This window comes from Falco punctatus (assembly GCF_963210335.1).
Source record: "Falco punctatus genome assembly, chromosome: 10".
NCBI lineage: Eukaryota > Metazoa > Chordata > Aves > Falconiformes > Falconidae > Falco > Falco punctatus.
The window spans coordinates 32,658,799-32,673,432 of NC_137590.1; the positions used below are offsets into that span (position 1 = coordinate 32,658,799).

The 14,634-nt window shown below is 38.9% G+C and overlaps 1 protein-coding gene across 5 annotated transcripts in view; it reads right to left on the bottom strand.

Moving 5' to 3' along the window:
• Positions 1 to 2,655: 2,655 nt before the first annotated feature.
• USH1C (USH1 protein network component harmonin) overlaps positions 2,656 to 14,634 on the bottom strand; it is a 54,241-nt gene continuing 42,262 nt past the window's right edge. Inside the window, exons 16-22 of one of the 5 annotated variants that reach the window (XM_080405532.1) lie at positions 11,054 to 11,095; positions 10,689 to 10,742; positions 10,438 to 10,537; positions 8,966 to 9,075; positions 8,197 to 8,252; positions 7,148 to 7,268; positions 2,656 to 6,397 (exon numbers count right to left, since the gene is read on the bottom strand). In XM_080405532.1, coding sequence (XP_080261658.1) covers positions 7,169 to 7,268; positions 8,197 to 8,252; positions 8,966 to 9,075; positions 10,438 to 10,537; positions 10,689 to 10,742; positions 11,054 to 11,095 — 462 coding nt within the window. In that variant the 3' untranslated portion in view covers positions 2,656 to 6,397; positions 7,148 to 7,168. The other 4 variants (XM_080405534.1, XM_080405533.1, XM_080405535.1 and 1 more) reach the window with 4 other exon arrangements.

Sequence of the window (14,634 nt, forward strand, 5' to 3'; positions counted from 1 at the left end):
ATCATTACAAGTAAGCCAGACTACTTAATACACTCAAATAACTTCCCTGTGAAAAACCTGACCACAAAATATGCCCACCCTCTCCATTTCAATCTGTCCTATGAGTTCTAACACAGATTTGTTGCAATCAAATTTTCTACTCCAAGAAGAAAAGCAACGTTATGAAGTGTGTTGTACCCACCTGTTAACACTGAAATCATTGATGAGAAATTTATGTTAGCTGGAGAATAGATTTGTTTCTGTTGTCCTTCACGAAATCTGGAATTTCTGTCTTGATAATGTGCATGATTTTTAGACCACAGCATGCCACATGTACTGACTTAACAATGCTGGTTTATTTGAAAATAGAAAACTTGCCCATACCCAGATGTATGAGATATGTGATGGGGAAGCTGCCTTCCCCTTTGTGAATTAAAAACAACCTGGTGTCACGAGCACAATGGACAAACATCAATCATCTCCGTTCCTTCTATTCTCTTAAACAGCTGCAGTCTCTGTGTGAATGGCTTGATGTCTGTTACAAATGACTGCTCTGAAGCTGAATTCTTACCCAGCTTGAAGAACTCTTCAGTTTTTGACTCCTGCTATGCATGTCACTCCTTTGCACCAAGGTGGAGCTGCCTGATTTTCACTAAGGAACAGTATGCATTTCTTCTGTCCTACCAGGTTGATACCTCACACTGAAAGATCTGCTTCATCACAATTCTTTGCGAATAATCAAAATGGAAACATGCATCTCTTTCTCCTTCTTTCCCTCTGTGCTTCCTTGCTGTTGGAATTGCTGCTGGTCAAAAGTATTCTTGGGTGTCTCAAAATGTCAGGTTTTATGCTGGGAGGGGGATGAAGGGTAACAAAAAAAAAAGGTTTCTTGAAAAATTATTATCTACTGAAAAACTATTTCATCTTGTCAAGGAAATACTTATCACAAGATTCTAATCAAAGCTTAATTTTGTGCCCAGCGTTTCTAATCAAATGTTTTCTATCTAGTGTTACCCTCTCTCTGTTAAACGACATTAATGCTCAAAAGCCTCAAGCTGTTGCCAGCACGAACACGGGGTCTCAGTCCCCCTCTTGCTAAAGCATCCAATAAATGCATAGGGGAAAGGCAGAGGGAAGAGAACAAAAGCTCAGAGAAAAGTGATTTGAAACCTTTTTTTGGGGGGGTATCTTTGCATGAAGAATAACCACTAGCAACTTTTTCTCTCACTTCCCTATAAAAGTCCTTGTCCTCAAAAGAGCTGTCTGGTTTCTAGCTTACTCAGTTTCTGTGGGGAGGCTCTTGGTCTCTCCCAGACTTTCTTTTAAACACCATATAAACAAATTCTGTTATAGCTATTGAAGACTAATGAGTTCTGCTCATGTCTGGAAGAGAAATGGTGAGAAATGATAAGAGGAGGACAAGCCAAGAAAATAGGCAGTGGGGGCTGGCAGGAAAAATTAACCTTTAAAGGTTATTTCAGAAAATGAAAAGGAACTGAAATTCAATAGGAATACTAGAACTTCAGCATTAACAATAACAGCTTTCCATAACAACATCTCCAGGGCTAAGGCATCCTTTGCCTTTAGAGTTTGACTTCAGGCCCCAGACCAGCAAAGTACTTAAGCTTGAGTAGCATTATTGAACTCAACCTATGACAACTGGACTGGCTCATAGGCTCAAATTTAAGGATGTACTTAAGTGCTTCGTTGGATCAGAGCCTTGCTTGTTCTAGTCTATGGTTACCTTATAAGTGGGAAGCATCTATCAAGCACAATTACCTTTCAGATGTGTAAGGGATATCCACTGCTAATCATGCAGCAGGTTTTGTGATACTGGATGAAGCAGCTATCTGCAGTACATCAGACTCCACTCTTTTTTCCCTGTTGACAGTCTGAGTCCAACAACATACATTCAGACTTAAGTATCCAAGAGCTGCTAGTCTGCAACACACTGGTTCAAAATTAATTCCTTAAAACTTCCTTCCAGTGGTTGTTACAACGATACTTCAAAATCTTCATTGGAAATTATCATACACATCAAGCATCACAGTCCAGAGAACTTTTTTTTTCTTACCTGAAATCCATGATCCTCTTAAAGCTGAACACTCTTCACATTTCAAAAAGTTTGTTTGTAGAAAACAGAAACCTATTGATTGCTTTTCCTGTGTCTGTTTCCACCTCCTCTTTCATCTTAGATGCTTTCAGTGAAGATCAAAAATAGCCCAAGTTACCATGTTACAGATAGATCCTGAGCCCCACCAAAGTGCTATACTAATATCAGTTTCTTCCAATAATACAGCAAATACAGGTCTAGTGACAGAGGAAGAAGTATTCCAGCAGAGGCCCCCAGTATTCCAGCAGAGGCAAACATTTTGCTGCCTGCCTTAGGAAGAAGGAAAGAAAGCATCCTAGCCAATCTCCATTGAAATTGTTTGCATGACTGAAGAGCAGCTCACCTGGAGCTTCCTCAAGATTTCAAGTCTGCAACAAGGGAATTTTGGAATCCACTCCAGAGATTTCTGAAGGTCAGAAAAAAACCCACAAAACCTTTGAGAACAAGAACAATGGCAAAAGACAAAATGGGCAGATAAACCACTGGAGGACACACTCATTATCAGGATCAAACTTATTAGCTTATCGTAAATTGATAATAAGGGATTTTAGACTCATCTGATTTATAATGCTAAGGGTGAGCTCCTTACAGGTAAGACACTGGCTTTTCCACACTAGACCTGGTCCTCAGATGGTGTAGAGGTGACAGTTTGATCGTGTCAGCACAGATACCACGTTTGGTGAAAGGTTGCTGAGAATTCCATAGCAACTACCCTGAGTCTGCCCCTACTTCAAATTCAACATACAGAGAACATGTATCAGCTATTGCATACCAAGCTCCTTACAACAAGATATACATCCTTTGACATGAAACCATGGTTTTCAGTTGTGCTTCTAAGGCAATAGGGTTTATAACAACTCACTTATATTCAGAGGTTATATTTCATATTTGTGAAGTGCTGAGATTTTTTTGTACATGTATGCTACTCAAACGAAATTTATTAAAAAAATCTTATTGGTGTGTATACACATATACACCCCTCCTTTATGTATATAAATTACTTGATCAATAGAGCTTTTTAAAGAAAAAAATATAAATTCTTTGAAACGCAAGTTTTAAAAGATGCCATGGTCATATGATAAGTAAAAACTCATAATTGAGTTATTGAAGTAGTAGAATGTCAGTAATAAATAGATCAAAGACTTCCCTATGCTAATATCCATATGAGTAATAAACAGCAGTATTTCCCATCCTGAAATGCACGTCATGGTTCTGATCCATAAGGATTCACATTTTTTGCCTGCACACAGGCACGCACAGGCTCACAGAGCAGATGTGAAAGTTGCAAGTCTCTAATGTAATTCATGCTCCAGTTCAGCAACTGTGAGAGTATGCTGAAGACAACGCTGTGACTAACACGGCCAAGAAATTCCTGAGAGAATAAAAATGATTGTTAACAGTTCTGAGAAACTTTTCCTCTGGGTTATTATCCCATAGAGAGAGATAGTGGGTTTGAGCGGTCCTAACCAAACAAACAGCTCTGAGAAACTAGACATACTCCCTCTGAGATTACAGCGAATGAAAAACAAAACAACATCTTATGTTAAAAGCGGTTTGAAGTGTTCATGACACTGTCAGTGAAGTACTTGGACTTCTTCCTGTTTTGTGCATCAGGTCAGAGTTTCCACACTCCCAAAGGAGGCTAAGCACTGGCTGAAAAAGAGAGAAAGTCCCATTTACCCTCACTGTTATCTTTTCACAGCTGGCTTGGTTGAACAGGGGTGAGGCATGGGCACATGTAATGACTACTACAGCCACCAGAAAACAATGCAGTAGCAACTCAAATGGGCATGCCTGTTTAAATGATTTACATTTGGGATGCTCTGCTCACACACTCTCCAGAGTAACTGGAAGAGAAGTTGCTTGAAAACTCTTATTTTCTCATAGCATCCTCCAGCTCCTTGAATTAGCTGGCAAATGTGATCTAGTCCCAGGGCAATGAAAACCAGAAATGAAGTAAAAAACTACCTGACAAACGGCTTAAGATCATTTTAAGATTTCAGAAATGTCAGCCCCTTTTCTTCTAAAAAGTTACCTAAAGCAACTTTGCCATCCTAACACAGGTTCAACACCCACAGTAACACTTTCTTAATATACACAAAGTAATGAGACTATTTCCTCAACTGCCTCTCATGCATTTTAAGTTGTATCCAGGCAAATCAAGTTAACAGGGTTGATGGGGAGAAGAAAGATAGTTTTGTGACTAAGAAACAAGGCTACAACTTAACTGTTGGTACTCCCACAGATTTCCCAGCTCAGTCTTCTGTGCTTCTTTTGTCTCTGAAAAAGTAACACCAGTACAAATATTTCTAATATCTAACCTTTAAGTTTTCTGTGTTAAAGTTTCTTTGTGTGCCAAGACAGCACACAATCAAGCACTGGTTGTAGGCTGAAGTTTATTACTGGTGCATTAATGTGGTTCTGTATCTGCTGGTACACAGCATCAGAGCCTCCCTCAAGAGAACATTTGATAGCATTGCTCATCTATCTGCATTGTCATACAGTCCAGATGGTTGCAGTATGTAGGCAACTGGGAACCAGAGCCACATGAGAAGTACATCCTGCTGCAATTTTCCCTTTGGTGCTAATCTTGATGCATTTTTAGATTAGTCAGCTGGTTTGGAAGCCTACAGCTCTGGGTAGACGCACCCAAAGACCCAGCAAACAAATAAACTGGAGCAGCTGCACTCAGTAGCTTGCCAACTACTGAATGACCAGATTTGCCCATAAAAACCTCAATAAAAGATTACTGCAGCTCAGGTGAGTGACAGTTCCCTACTGTGCAGAGTGAATTTTCTTTTGAATTCCACAAGGGTGGCATTGTGTTGCAAATGGGCTGTTACTAAAGATAACTGAAATCTGTGTACTTCAGATTAACTATTACTATGATGTACAAACCCAGAGAGAAAGAGGAAGCAAGACTTCTTCCATTTGGCAAATGCAATTTTATTTCTAGATTAGTTGTAAGAGTTAAAATTTTAAACATTCTAATATGTGTACCCTGCCAGACACATTAATTGGCATACTGGAACAATACTGCAGATGAACAAAGTCAACATAAGTAATCAACTCCATATAAGCACAGAGTTCTCAGGAACATCACTGTTGTTTTAGTGTGTTACAGAAAAGAGGGTTTCCAGAACTTGAAAAGGAAAGAAGACTTCAGGGGGAATTCAATATGCCAAAGAACTATAAACTGGCTTTCATTAGTCCAGGTGAGAAAAATCTAAACAAGATATAAAAAACAGAATACAAACTGGCAGATGCAAGAAAGGAAGGAAGACAAGGACACTTCTACAGAGATAGCGTGATAATATAAAAAAATTAAATAAGTAGGATTACAGTTGCAGATTTAGTAAAGCCAGGTTAGTAGAGATTTTATGGTCTTGAGGAATTTACTCAACAGAAGACATATTGTCACCAAAAGCAAAATGTTACACTTCCATGACTAAACTGCGCAGGAAGTCACTATACAGCCTCACTGAGAACCAAGTACATAACTGCAGACTGTGAATCACACCCACATTTTCCACCCGTGACTATAAGGGGGAGTAATTTTTGCCACCAATACAAATACTTTGTAGTATAACTGTGACTACACATAATGATTTTATCTGGACTACTTGCTAGCTATTGCTGGTAGAGAAGATTCTTTACACTGTATTAGCATCACCAAGATTATTCCATATAATTCTAGCACTCCTGGTATTGCCGATTCTTCTACCACCTAGCTTTATATACTGAAAACAACTCACAACTAAGCAACAGAAATGTACATTAACAGAGCTACAAGAATGTAGCTCCAAAGAGTACAAGAAGAGTGGGAACAGAAGTTACCTATATACATTCTTCATTTGCCCAGGGAAAATCACTATGTACAGAGTAAAAATATAATCCTTTTCACACCCAAACTGGCCTGTGAACGTGTAATCACAAGTGTTGCATGTGGGACAGACATCTGTGTTCTATCTTTGTCTGTTATTTTGGTGTCGATTTCCAGGAAAATTGGAAGATAATTTTCAGAATTTGGCCCCCCAAAATAGCAAAAAACCCCAACAAAACAGTTCTCACAGACCAAACTATGCTCACTGGCAGTCCTCAATGATCTTGCAAAAATTTCTTGCTGTATGTCTACAGAATGATTTGGAATTACTCAAATTAGTCTCTAGTTCAACTTACAGGCCTGATTGCTCATATTTCTTTCAAATAAAGATGTATTTCATGTGGTTATTGATTTACAGAGAAGCAGGTTTCTGCAGAGGAAAGACTTCATTTCTCCAGAGTTGCCTTCTTTAAAAAAAAGTCCTGCAGAAAATAAAATAAAAAAAAAGGTAGTGAAACAGATGCTGTTAGCTGTAGTGCAATTTTTAGTCTTTCTGGTAAGCATAATTTTATATAACTGGATCTCAGTTAGTCATTTTTATTTGTATTTTAAGTAATAATCGAGAAGACCACAGATACCCACATGCAACAACCATTACCTTGGTTCTTCTAGAGATCTATGACTGCACTTACAGTAATTATAGCATAGAGAAACCATACACAGTAAACTGAGTTTGTGACACAAGGATAATTTCGGGGCAAACCCCTTGTATAATAACAAATTAACACAAGCAAGCTGCAGTGAAAACCAAACAGTCATAAATATTTGTTTACAGGCACACTGTCATATAATGTAAATGGAAACTTGTTCTTTGGACAAGCCTTAACAAGGAATTAATTTGAGTTACTTATATACTTCAGAATTCTCAAAGCCACAGCAGCAGTCCACAGATACGAAAAATTAGATTAATCCTACTTGTTTAGGCAGGGCCTATTTATTTTATAGTCTGGCAGATGATAAACCAATTCTGCAGAGGACCTCTAAGGGACATTATAAAGTAGAAACTAAATACTTATATTTTGATAGGACAAGCATGGCAAAAGCCCAAAGAACACTCCAGCACGCCAGGAACAAAAAGCAAGCGTGGCATGCAATGCACAGGCAGGCACATGCTGAAAAAATAACGCAGCCTCACAATGGACAGTCATGTTAACCCAGGTCTGTCTATTCACCATGAGGGAACACTGCAGTGGCTACAGCTGCAGGAGATACCCTTGTCTGTACACGGGTGCACTGCCTTCAAAAACCTTTCTGTGTGTGTTAGGACTGACTGTTGATGAGGGAATAGTAGGGCTAAATACACAGGATATGAAAACAAAAATAAGTGACAGTTATTTCCTTGCTTGTTAGTTAACGCACAGCTATTAAAACACAGTTTCACAGCAATCTTCAGTTGGTGTTAGCCAGTAAAACTATACTAATTTACAGCAACTAATACTCTAGTATTCTACATAGAACAAGAATCCAAGTTAACTGTGACTACAAAACTTTCCTCTGCCATTTTACTTGGTAGTAAGGCTATCTTCACATCTTTTCCTTCAGCCAAGCTAGAAAACATTGGTCTTGCTTTTAAAACTGTGCAAAGAAAAGCAAGTTGTATCAGCTTGATACCTCTGTTAACACTTTAAGCCATGGATTCTTCCGTTTCACACCTATGCTGATCATCTTTAAAAAAAAGACTCTGTGAACATCCCAAATTGCCAAGACACCCAAATCACTTGGCTCTTTTAAAAATTTTACACTTAAGTTGACTTAGACAAGGATAGTAACTTAAATACAAGATATAATACAAGATAGTAATTAAAAACAAGACAAACCAGAATTAAACATCTGGTTGCGATGAAGAATGCTTATGGGCATTTGTTTCCCCAAATTATGATCCATGGGACCACAGTAAATATTCCAAACTGAAGTAAGTAATTTCTAAAAAACAAACCCAAAAAACAAACCAGACTCCCAAATCCTCAAACTTTAAACTGAAAGTATGAGTGTGTAGTCACGTACAACCAATTCTGAGAATCGCCATTTTGAAAAGTCTGGGAACCACTGCTGTAATAAACGATAGCTATTTATAACTATCCAATTAGCAACTATGTGATGCAGAAGGGTATGTAGTCCACAAGAAGTAAATACTTGAAATATGTCTGATAAAAAAAGCAATCTGTGTAGACTACTGTTACTAGCCTTTTAGTCCCCAGAGAAATAAAATTTAGGCGCTTACATTTCATCATCGTATTCCTTTGGAGGTGATGCCGCAATGACTAAGTCAATCCAATCCTGAAAAAGAAACGCACAGGCAAACGTGAGCTGCTAAACCCTGCTTTTAGAGATGACTAGTGGACCACCATCAGATAGAGAATCAGGAAGGCAAACTGTTCCTGGTAAACCACAGGGAGAAGCAGAAACATCTCTATGAAAGACTTCTATAGGAAGACCGTTTCAAGATTGAGCTGTTTTCTTTGTGTCCTGAAACTGAAGTAAAATCTACTGGTCTTGCAACAAGCTTTTAAAAATAATTATTCTACAAATTATCCTGTATTTGGTCATCTTAGCAATGAATACAGTTCCTGCTGAGAAAACACTCACTGGAGCCAAAGTGCAGTTACTTACTTGTACGTTAAGAAATCCAAGATAAGATAAACTATTATCATAAATTTCCAATCAGCTTGCAAGTAATATTCAATACCAAAGACAGATTCTACAGATAAATATACTATAAACACTCAGAAAGTAATGTGTTTAAATACCAGTCTTGACATGTGGCTACATGCCATGAACTTTTACAGTAAATTACATGCATGATCTTCAGAGATGCTGTATACCAGTATCTTCGGCAGATTTCAGCTCACTTTGGTAGTACATGACATACCTGTTACTTCTGATGTTTTCAATATTATTTATGTTGATGTGATAATGTCATGAAACAAAAGTGTACCTCAACCTCATCTGAGCATTACAGGTAGAATGAAGAAGTATTCCAGGTTACTTACCCCACCCATGTTCCAAGCTTTTGCTAGAGTTGCCTGTGCTTCTGCCAGCCTGCTGTCCATTAATATCTTGCCATTTACAGCTAGTATTTCATCCCCTTTCACTATGCCTCCTGGTGAAAAGACCAATATGGCATACAGACATATAAACCCAAAAATCTGTCAGTCTTTTCTGTCCCATATTTATGTAGTACTCACTATAATGAGAAGTGTCTTCACTAGATGTGAAGGCTTACACTAAAAATTGACACAGACAAGAAAGCTTGATACAGGCAAAAGCAAAAGAAAATTTTAGGCATGGAAAAGACACACTAACCTCTTACTGATCATGACTAGTAAGAAACTAGTTCAATAATATTTTCATAGTAGCAGTTTGCCTGTTTGGGTAATCCATCTATACAGCTTACAAACTGATGTTCATTGTAGGCTGTTACTACTATGGAAATGGCAGCATTACTTGAAGCCCTGAAGGTATAAGTGGCAATTATCAAGAGCCTGCAGGACTGCTGTTTATTTGCAAAAGCATGTGTAATGTTTAGTCCTTAGGACTGATTTTGACTTGCTAATCCAGGAAGGGGAAAACACAGTTGGTAAGGGGACAGCCTTAGCTATCAGAGACCCTCACAACAGTGAATAGTTAAAGAGAAACAGCATTTGAGAGATCAAGTGGTTGGTTGAGGTATGTTCACAGCAAGAGCGACTTGAACTGAGGTGCAGGTTGAGACAAGGTCAGCAAAGACAACATAAGATATCGTCCTGTCTGTCTACCTGGTCATCGCTGGAGTTCTCACAGAAAGGATGAGAGATACTGGCCAACAGGGGAAAGCCCGGATGTGTTGCTATGCACATTCTTGTGCCTTCCAGGGAGCTAAACTCAGCCAGAAGACTCTGGCCTTTAGTGGGATTTTGGGAGTAAAGCCAGGGTTTTTATTAAACAAATTACTACTGAAAGTAGCATTAAGAACAGAACTAAGCAGCATAGCGTAGCTGTGGTCAGGTAGTATTTCCACATGCAAAGCAATTACGAATGTTCTTGCTTGCAAATTGTGAAATAATGGAGACCATATTCTGCTTTCCTTAATTAACAGAATACAGCAGAGAATGGGGTGGGGTGAGGTTGGGGGGCTGTTAGTTTGGGGTTTTTTTGTATCAGTATGGAAAAAAGGGAGTCCTCATTAAGAGAGCAGTTCTACTTTTCAGGCCGCATTACTGAAAATTCTTTAATAATAAAAATAGAGCAGCAGTGACCATTTTTTCTTAAACACTATAAATTTTACCTAATTGTTAATTTAAGCAGCACCCTTCAAACCAAGCACCACTCTCTGAGCTGCCATTAAAGCTAAGACAGAACTTGGCTGCCCTGCACAGTTGAAGTGTGCCTGTCAGTACCAGGCACAGCTACGAAGTCAGCCAACATCTCAGTCAGCGTAAGGAGCCACTTAGCAGCAGCATTCAAATTCCCCATTGCTACTCACCATGTTTGTCTGCAGCACCACCCTCATAGATGGCAGACACCACTATCTTTCCAACTGGAGAATCAATTCCGCCTTCAACTGCAAGGTCTAATGATCCCTCCTATTAAAAAAAAAAAGTTTTAGTTCAGAAAAGGCCGTTAATTTTTGCCATCAACAGGAGCTTACTCCTTCCTTCTTCCCAGTAAACAGGCCCGTACATGAAATGGTTACATGAACCCTCTAAACTGCAACCACTCAAATATAGTATTTACCTTTTTAATTCGTAACAGCCGCACATCTTTTCCCATAATCTGCTCTGGGGTAAACTATGAAAAGATATAATGATTAGTCATTTCCACCTTGGACACACAAAAGAATTAGGCTGATTTATGTAGCTTATAGGAGAAGAGGAACTTTTCCATCCTTCAAAATAGCATTAGAGAAAGATCAGAACACTAAATCATGTTTTCCTGTAAGAAAACTCCCTTTTCAACCTGACTAGAAAAAGACAAATCAACAAGCCCCAGCAAACCAACAAGCAAGAATCGTAACCCCTCCCAGTCCTCAAAATAAAGGATGTGTTTTTTCTAGCATGTTTCGTATTAAACAGTAAGACATACTTGAATTCTCTCCTTACCATTGAATATGGATCAAAATCTTCCAAATATTTCTGGAAGCCCTGAGAATAAAACATTATTTTATTGTAAAAACATCAGGCTCATGCACACACTTAGCACACAAACTCCATTTTATATTTTAGTGAGACAGCACATAATTCTGTAAGCTATGAAAGACAGTAAATGAAGAAAAGCACAGAAAGGCAGCAAATAGTCAAGAAGACAGAAAACAGCAAAAGATCCTGACAGTCAGAAGACATTTTAAAACCTTATGACAGATCAGCGGTTTGAGCTGGTCATATTACGGAACAGTTTTGAGGAACAGTTTACCACTCTGTCAGCTCCACAGTTCCTCTCTACACCTGACAGAAACAAAACAATCTTGAAAGCATCATGGCCAGGTATGGTCTGCAACACACAGAATTCCAAGCAACTTTTCTTGGGACGATCACCATGTTGGGCACTAACACCACAAGATGTGACAGGCTCCAATTCATCTGTCAGCAACCATACTCCATGCTGTCTGTGTTGTAGGACCCTTTTCCAGCCCCCTTGTCTCCTCCTTTCCAATAGAATTTCATGGAGTTGGCTCCATACCACAAGCAAATGCAGAACAATCAGTTTTGGGTTTATGTGGTTCTGTGGAGGACTGAAAAGTTTTGGCAGTGAATGTCTGCAATGGGGAAGACAATACTACAGTTCAGTAGAGCAAGATTTAAGCTTTGAGAGGACCCACATCTCCTTATACTTTCAAAGCTTAGTGCATGACCCTTATCAGATCAACACTGTAGGGCAAAAGCAGGAGTTACCTTTTCTGCAAAGATGAGAGCTCCTGAGTCAGCAAGCAGGCATCAACAGTGTTTGGGTGGTAATTTCAAGGATTAGTAGATACTGGGCAAGACTGTATGTGCAATGCTGGAGATGTATAAAAACTCTGCACTTGTCATGCATGTTAAAGTAAGGACTTCAGGACTTAAAATGAAATCATTACTGAGGCACCTAAATGCTTTATCATTCTTGTGGCTTCAAGCTGCAATAACCTGGTGACATGGGACAACACAGAAGCACACAACCCTTTACTGATGCAGCAGGCAAGCCAGTATCTGATGCAGACCAGCAGGTCAGTGTGTGATTAAGCTTGATATATTAATTATTGCCCTCTTTCCTACTGAATCCACATGATGACAAAGTCTATTCCACACTCAGACTCAGCTAAGCCTTTTTCCACTTGAAAATCAAATGCACAGCCTAAGGTTCCTCTGGTAACTTTAAGGTCTAGCTGCTAATGACAAAGTTGCAACAGAAAACACTAATGCCTCCTCTTGTTACCATCTTTATCATCTATATCAGTTGCCTGATTTTGACACAATTATGACCCCTATGGGGTCACATCTCACCGGCTCTGACAAAGTCAGGGAGCACTGCTACACAGCTCTGCAGTAGCTGGCACTCAAATGTACAACAGTGCTGCCTGTTTGTCTAAGCACTTACACAGACCATGAGTGATGCCGGTGACTCCTGTATGGATTGGCAGGCATTACACACAGGCGTACTGAATTGTACAGCGTGAACCCACGCTTTCCCACGGGCTTTCTCTCTCCACCTTTTCCCTGAGATCAGAAGACCAACTTAAGCAAATCATGTCGTCATTCTGTGTTTCTTCTGAGAGAGAAGAAATGTTTGCAAGGGTTGAAGCATAACTTTGTTTCCCCAAGCTCCAGAGAGCTAAATCTTCATGGCACAACTGCAGAACTTTACTTACTGCCACAGGAGGGTGTGTTTGGTTTTTTTCATAGGGAAATATGCATTAGAAGCATCTTTCAGGAACACGAGAGGAATAGAGGAACATGAGAGACCTTGTTTAGCATTTAAATTACAGGTTGCATTACATTTGTGAACTACTAACTTTGAGGAACTGCATAAATGAGAATTTGATCACATACTTCAGCAACGGTAGTAATTTCATGCCTGGGGAAAACCCCCAATCATTCATTCATTCATTTGCAAAGTATATTAATCTTATGAATACTTTAACTAAAGAGTAAGAGGTAATGATACTACTAAATGGTATCATTTTACAGTGATAGCTACCCAAACAACTAGTAGTTTGATTAGCTGAATTTGTATTGCCCTTTGGAATCATGGCTGAAGTAGACATCTGTAGTCTTTGAGCAAGCAACTTAAGAGGGAAGAACTCCCATCTCAGCCAAGTCACTAATTCGTTATGTAATCTAAAGGAAGTCAGTGAACTTTCTTTGTCTCAGGTTGCTGTCATGAAAAACAGATGTTGCCCTTGAAGAAAGTTTTCCTGGGAAAATAATTTTTAAACAGGACATAAACCACACCAACCTCAACCCCACAACAAAATCCTGCAAGCAAAGAACCAATATGATCTAAAACCAATGACATGCAAATACAGCTATAATACAATGAAGACATCCACTGAACTGTAATAAATCTTCACAGCCACAGGCATTGCAGATTCAGTGTGCAGAGCATGCACTCCGTATCCAAGCAGGGATTAATGAACCAAGGAACACTAAGTGGAAACCACACTGCTAAGCCTACCCTCCCCACCACTCGGGACATCTCAGGCGAAAGAGTAAGATCATTCTAATCCTTTCTTAACCATCACATTCATAGGAATGAGTGAAATCAGAATCTGGAACATTAAAACCTTTGATTGCACAGAAACAATTATCCACCTGGAGTTTTAGATAAAAGGTAAAGTTACTAGTAAAAAAAAAAGAAAAAAATCCCAAACCACAAGCACCTAAGCCGACAGTACTGCTCACTGAAGTTTCTAGCATCAAGAGTCAACAGCAATTGAGACCTAAATAAAATAAACAAAAAAGAATTGAAAGACAAACCCATGACCAGATATAACAAAATTTTCCCAAAACCAGGTTTGCCAAGAACAGTACTGTTATATACACAGAACATACTAATACTGAGTGGCAACTGAACAATCTTGGAAGTTTGATCTATCTCAGTCAAATCCAGTTTTCCCTTCTAGATCTACACTGCAACTGATCAAAAGAATTTATAACTCAAAACCTCATACTGTGAGCTCACAACTGTGTGCCAACATTTTCATATAACATGGCAACGCATCTAACTTAGCTTGCACTAATAAAGGTGTTTTGCACAGAAACCATCACATTTTAACAGCAGTAGAGAAGTTAAGCGCAAAGTTCACCACCTCAAGGGACCATCTGTTGAACCACCAGTCAACCAAAGAGGAAAAGATGAAAACTTCATTACTGTGACAGACGAAAGCAATAATAGTAACACAGAAGAAAAATCCTACATAATACAGAAAGCCTGTATGAGTAAGTGCTTTCCACTACCAATTCCTCTGGTTTCCTACCAATAACTAGGTTACAAAAATAGCTCTATTTGTTAAAGAACTTATTACTGAAAGCATTGCAACTGGAGACTAGAAGAAACAAGGAAACCTCAGGAATGTAAAAAATAAAATTGTCAGTATCAGAACAGTTATCAGTGTTCAACTATCTTAAAGATTGCACTAACCATATAAGTAGTAACAGATGGTTCGATCTGAAGGATTTACTATCCTCTCACTCTTCAGCTGTCTAGA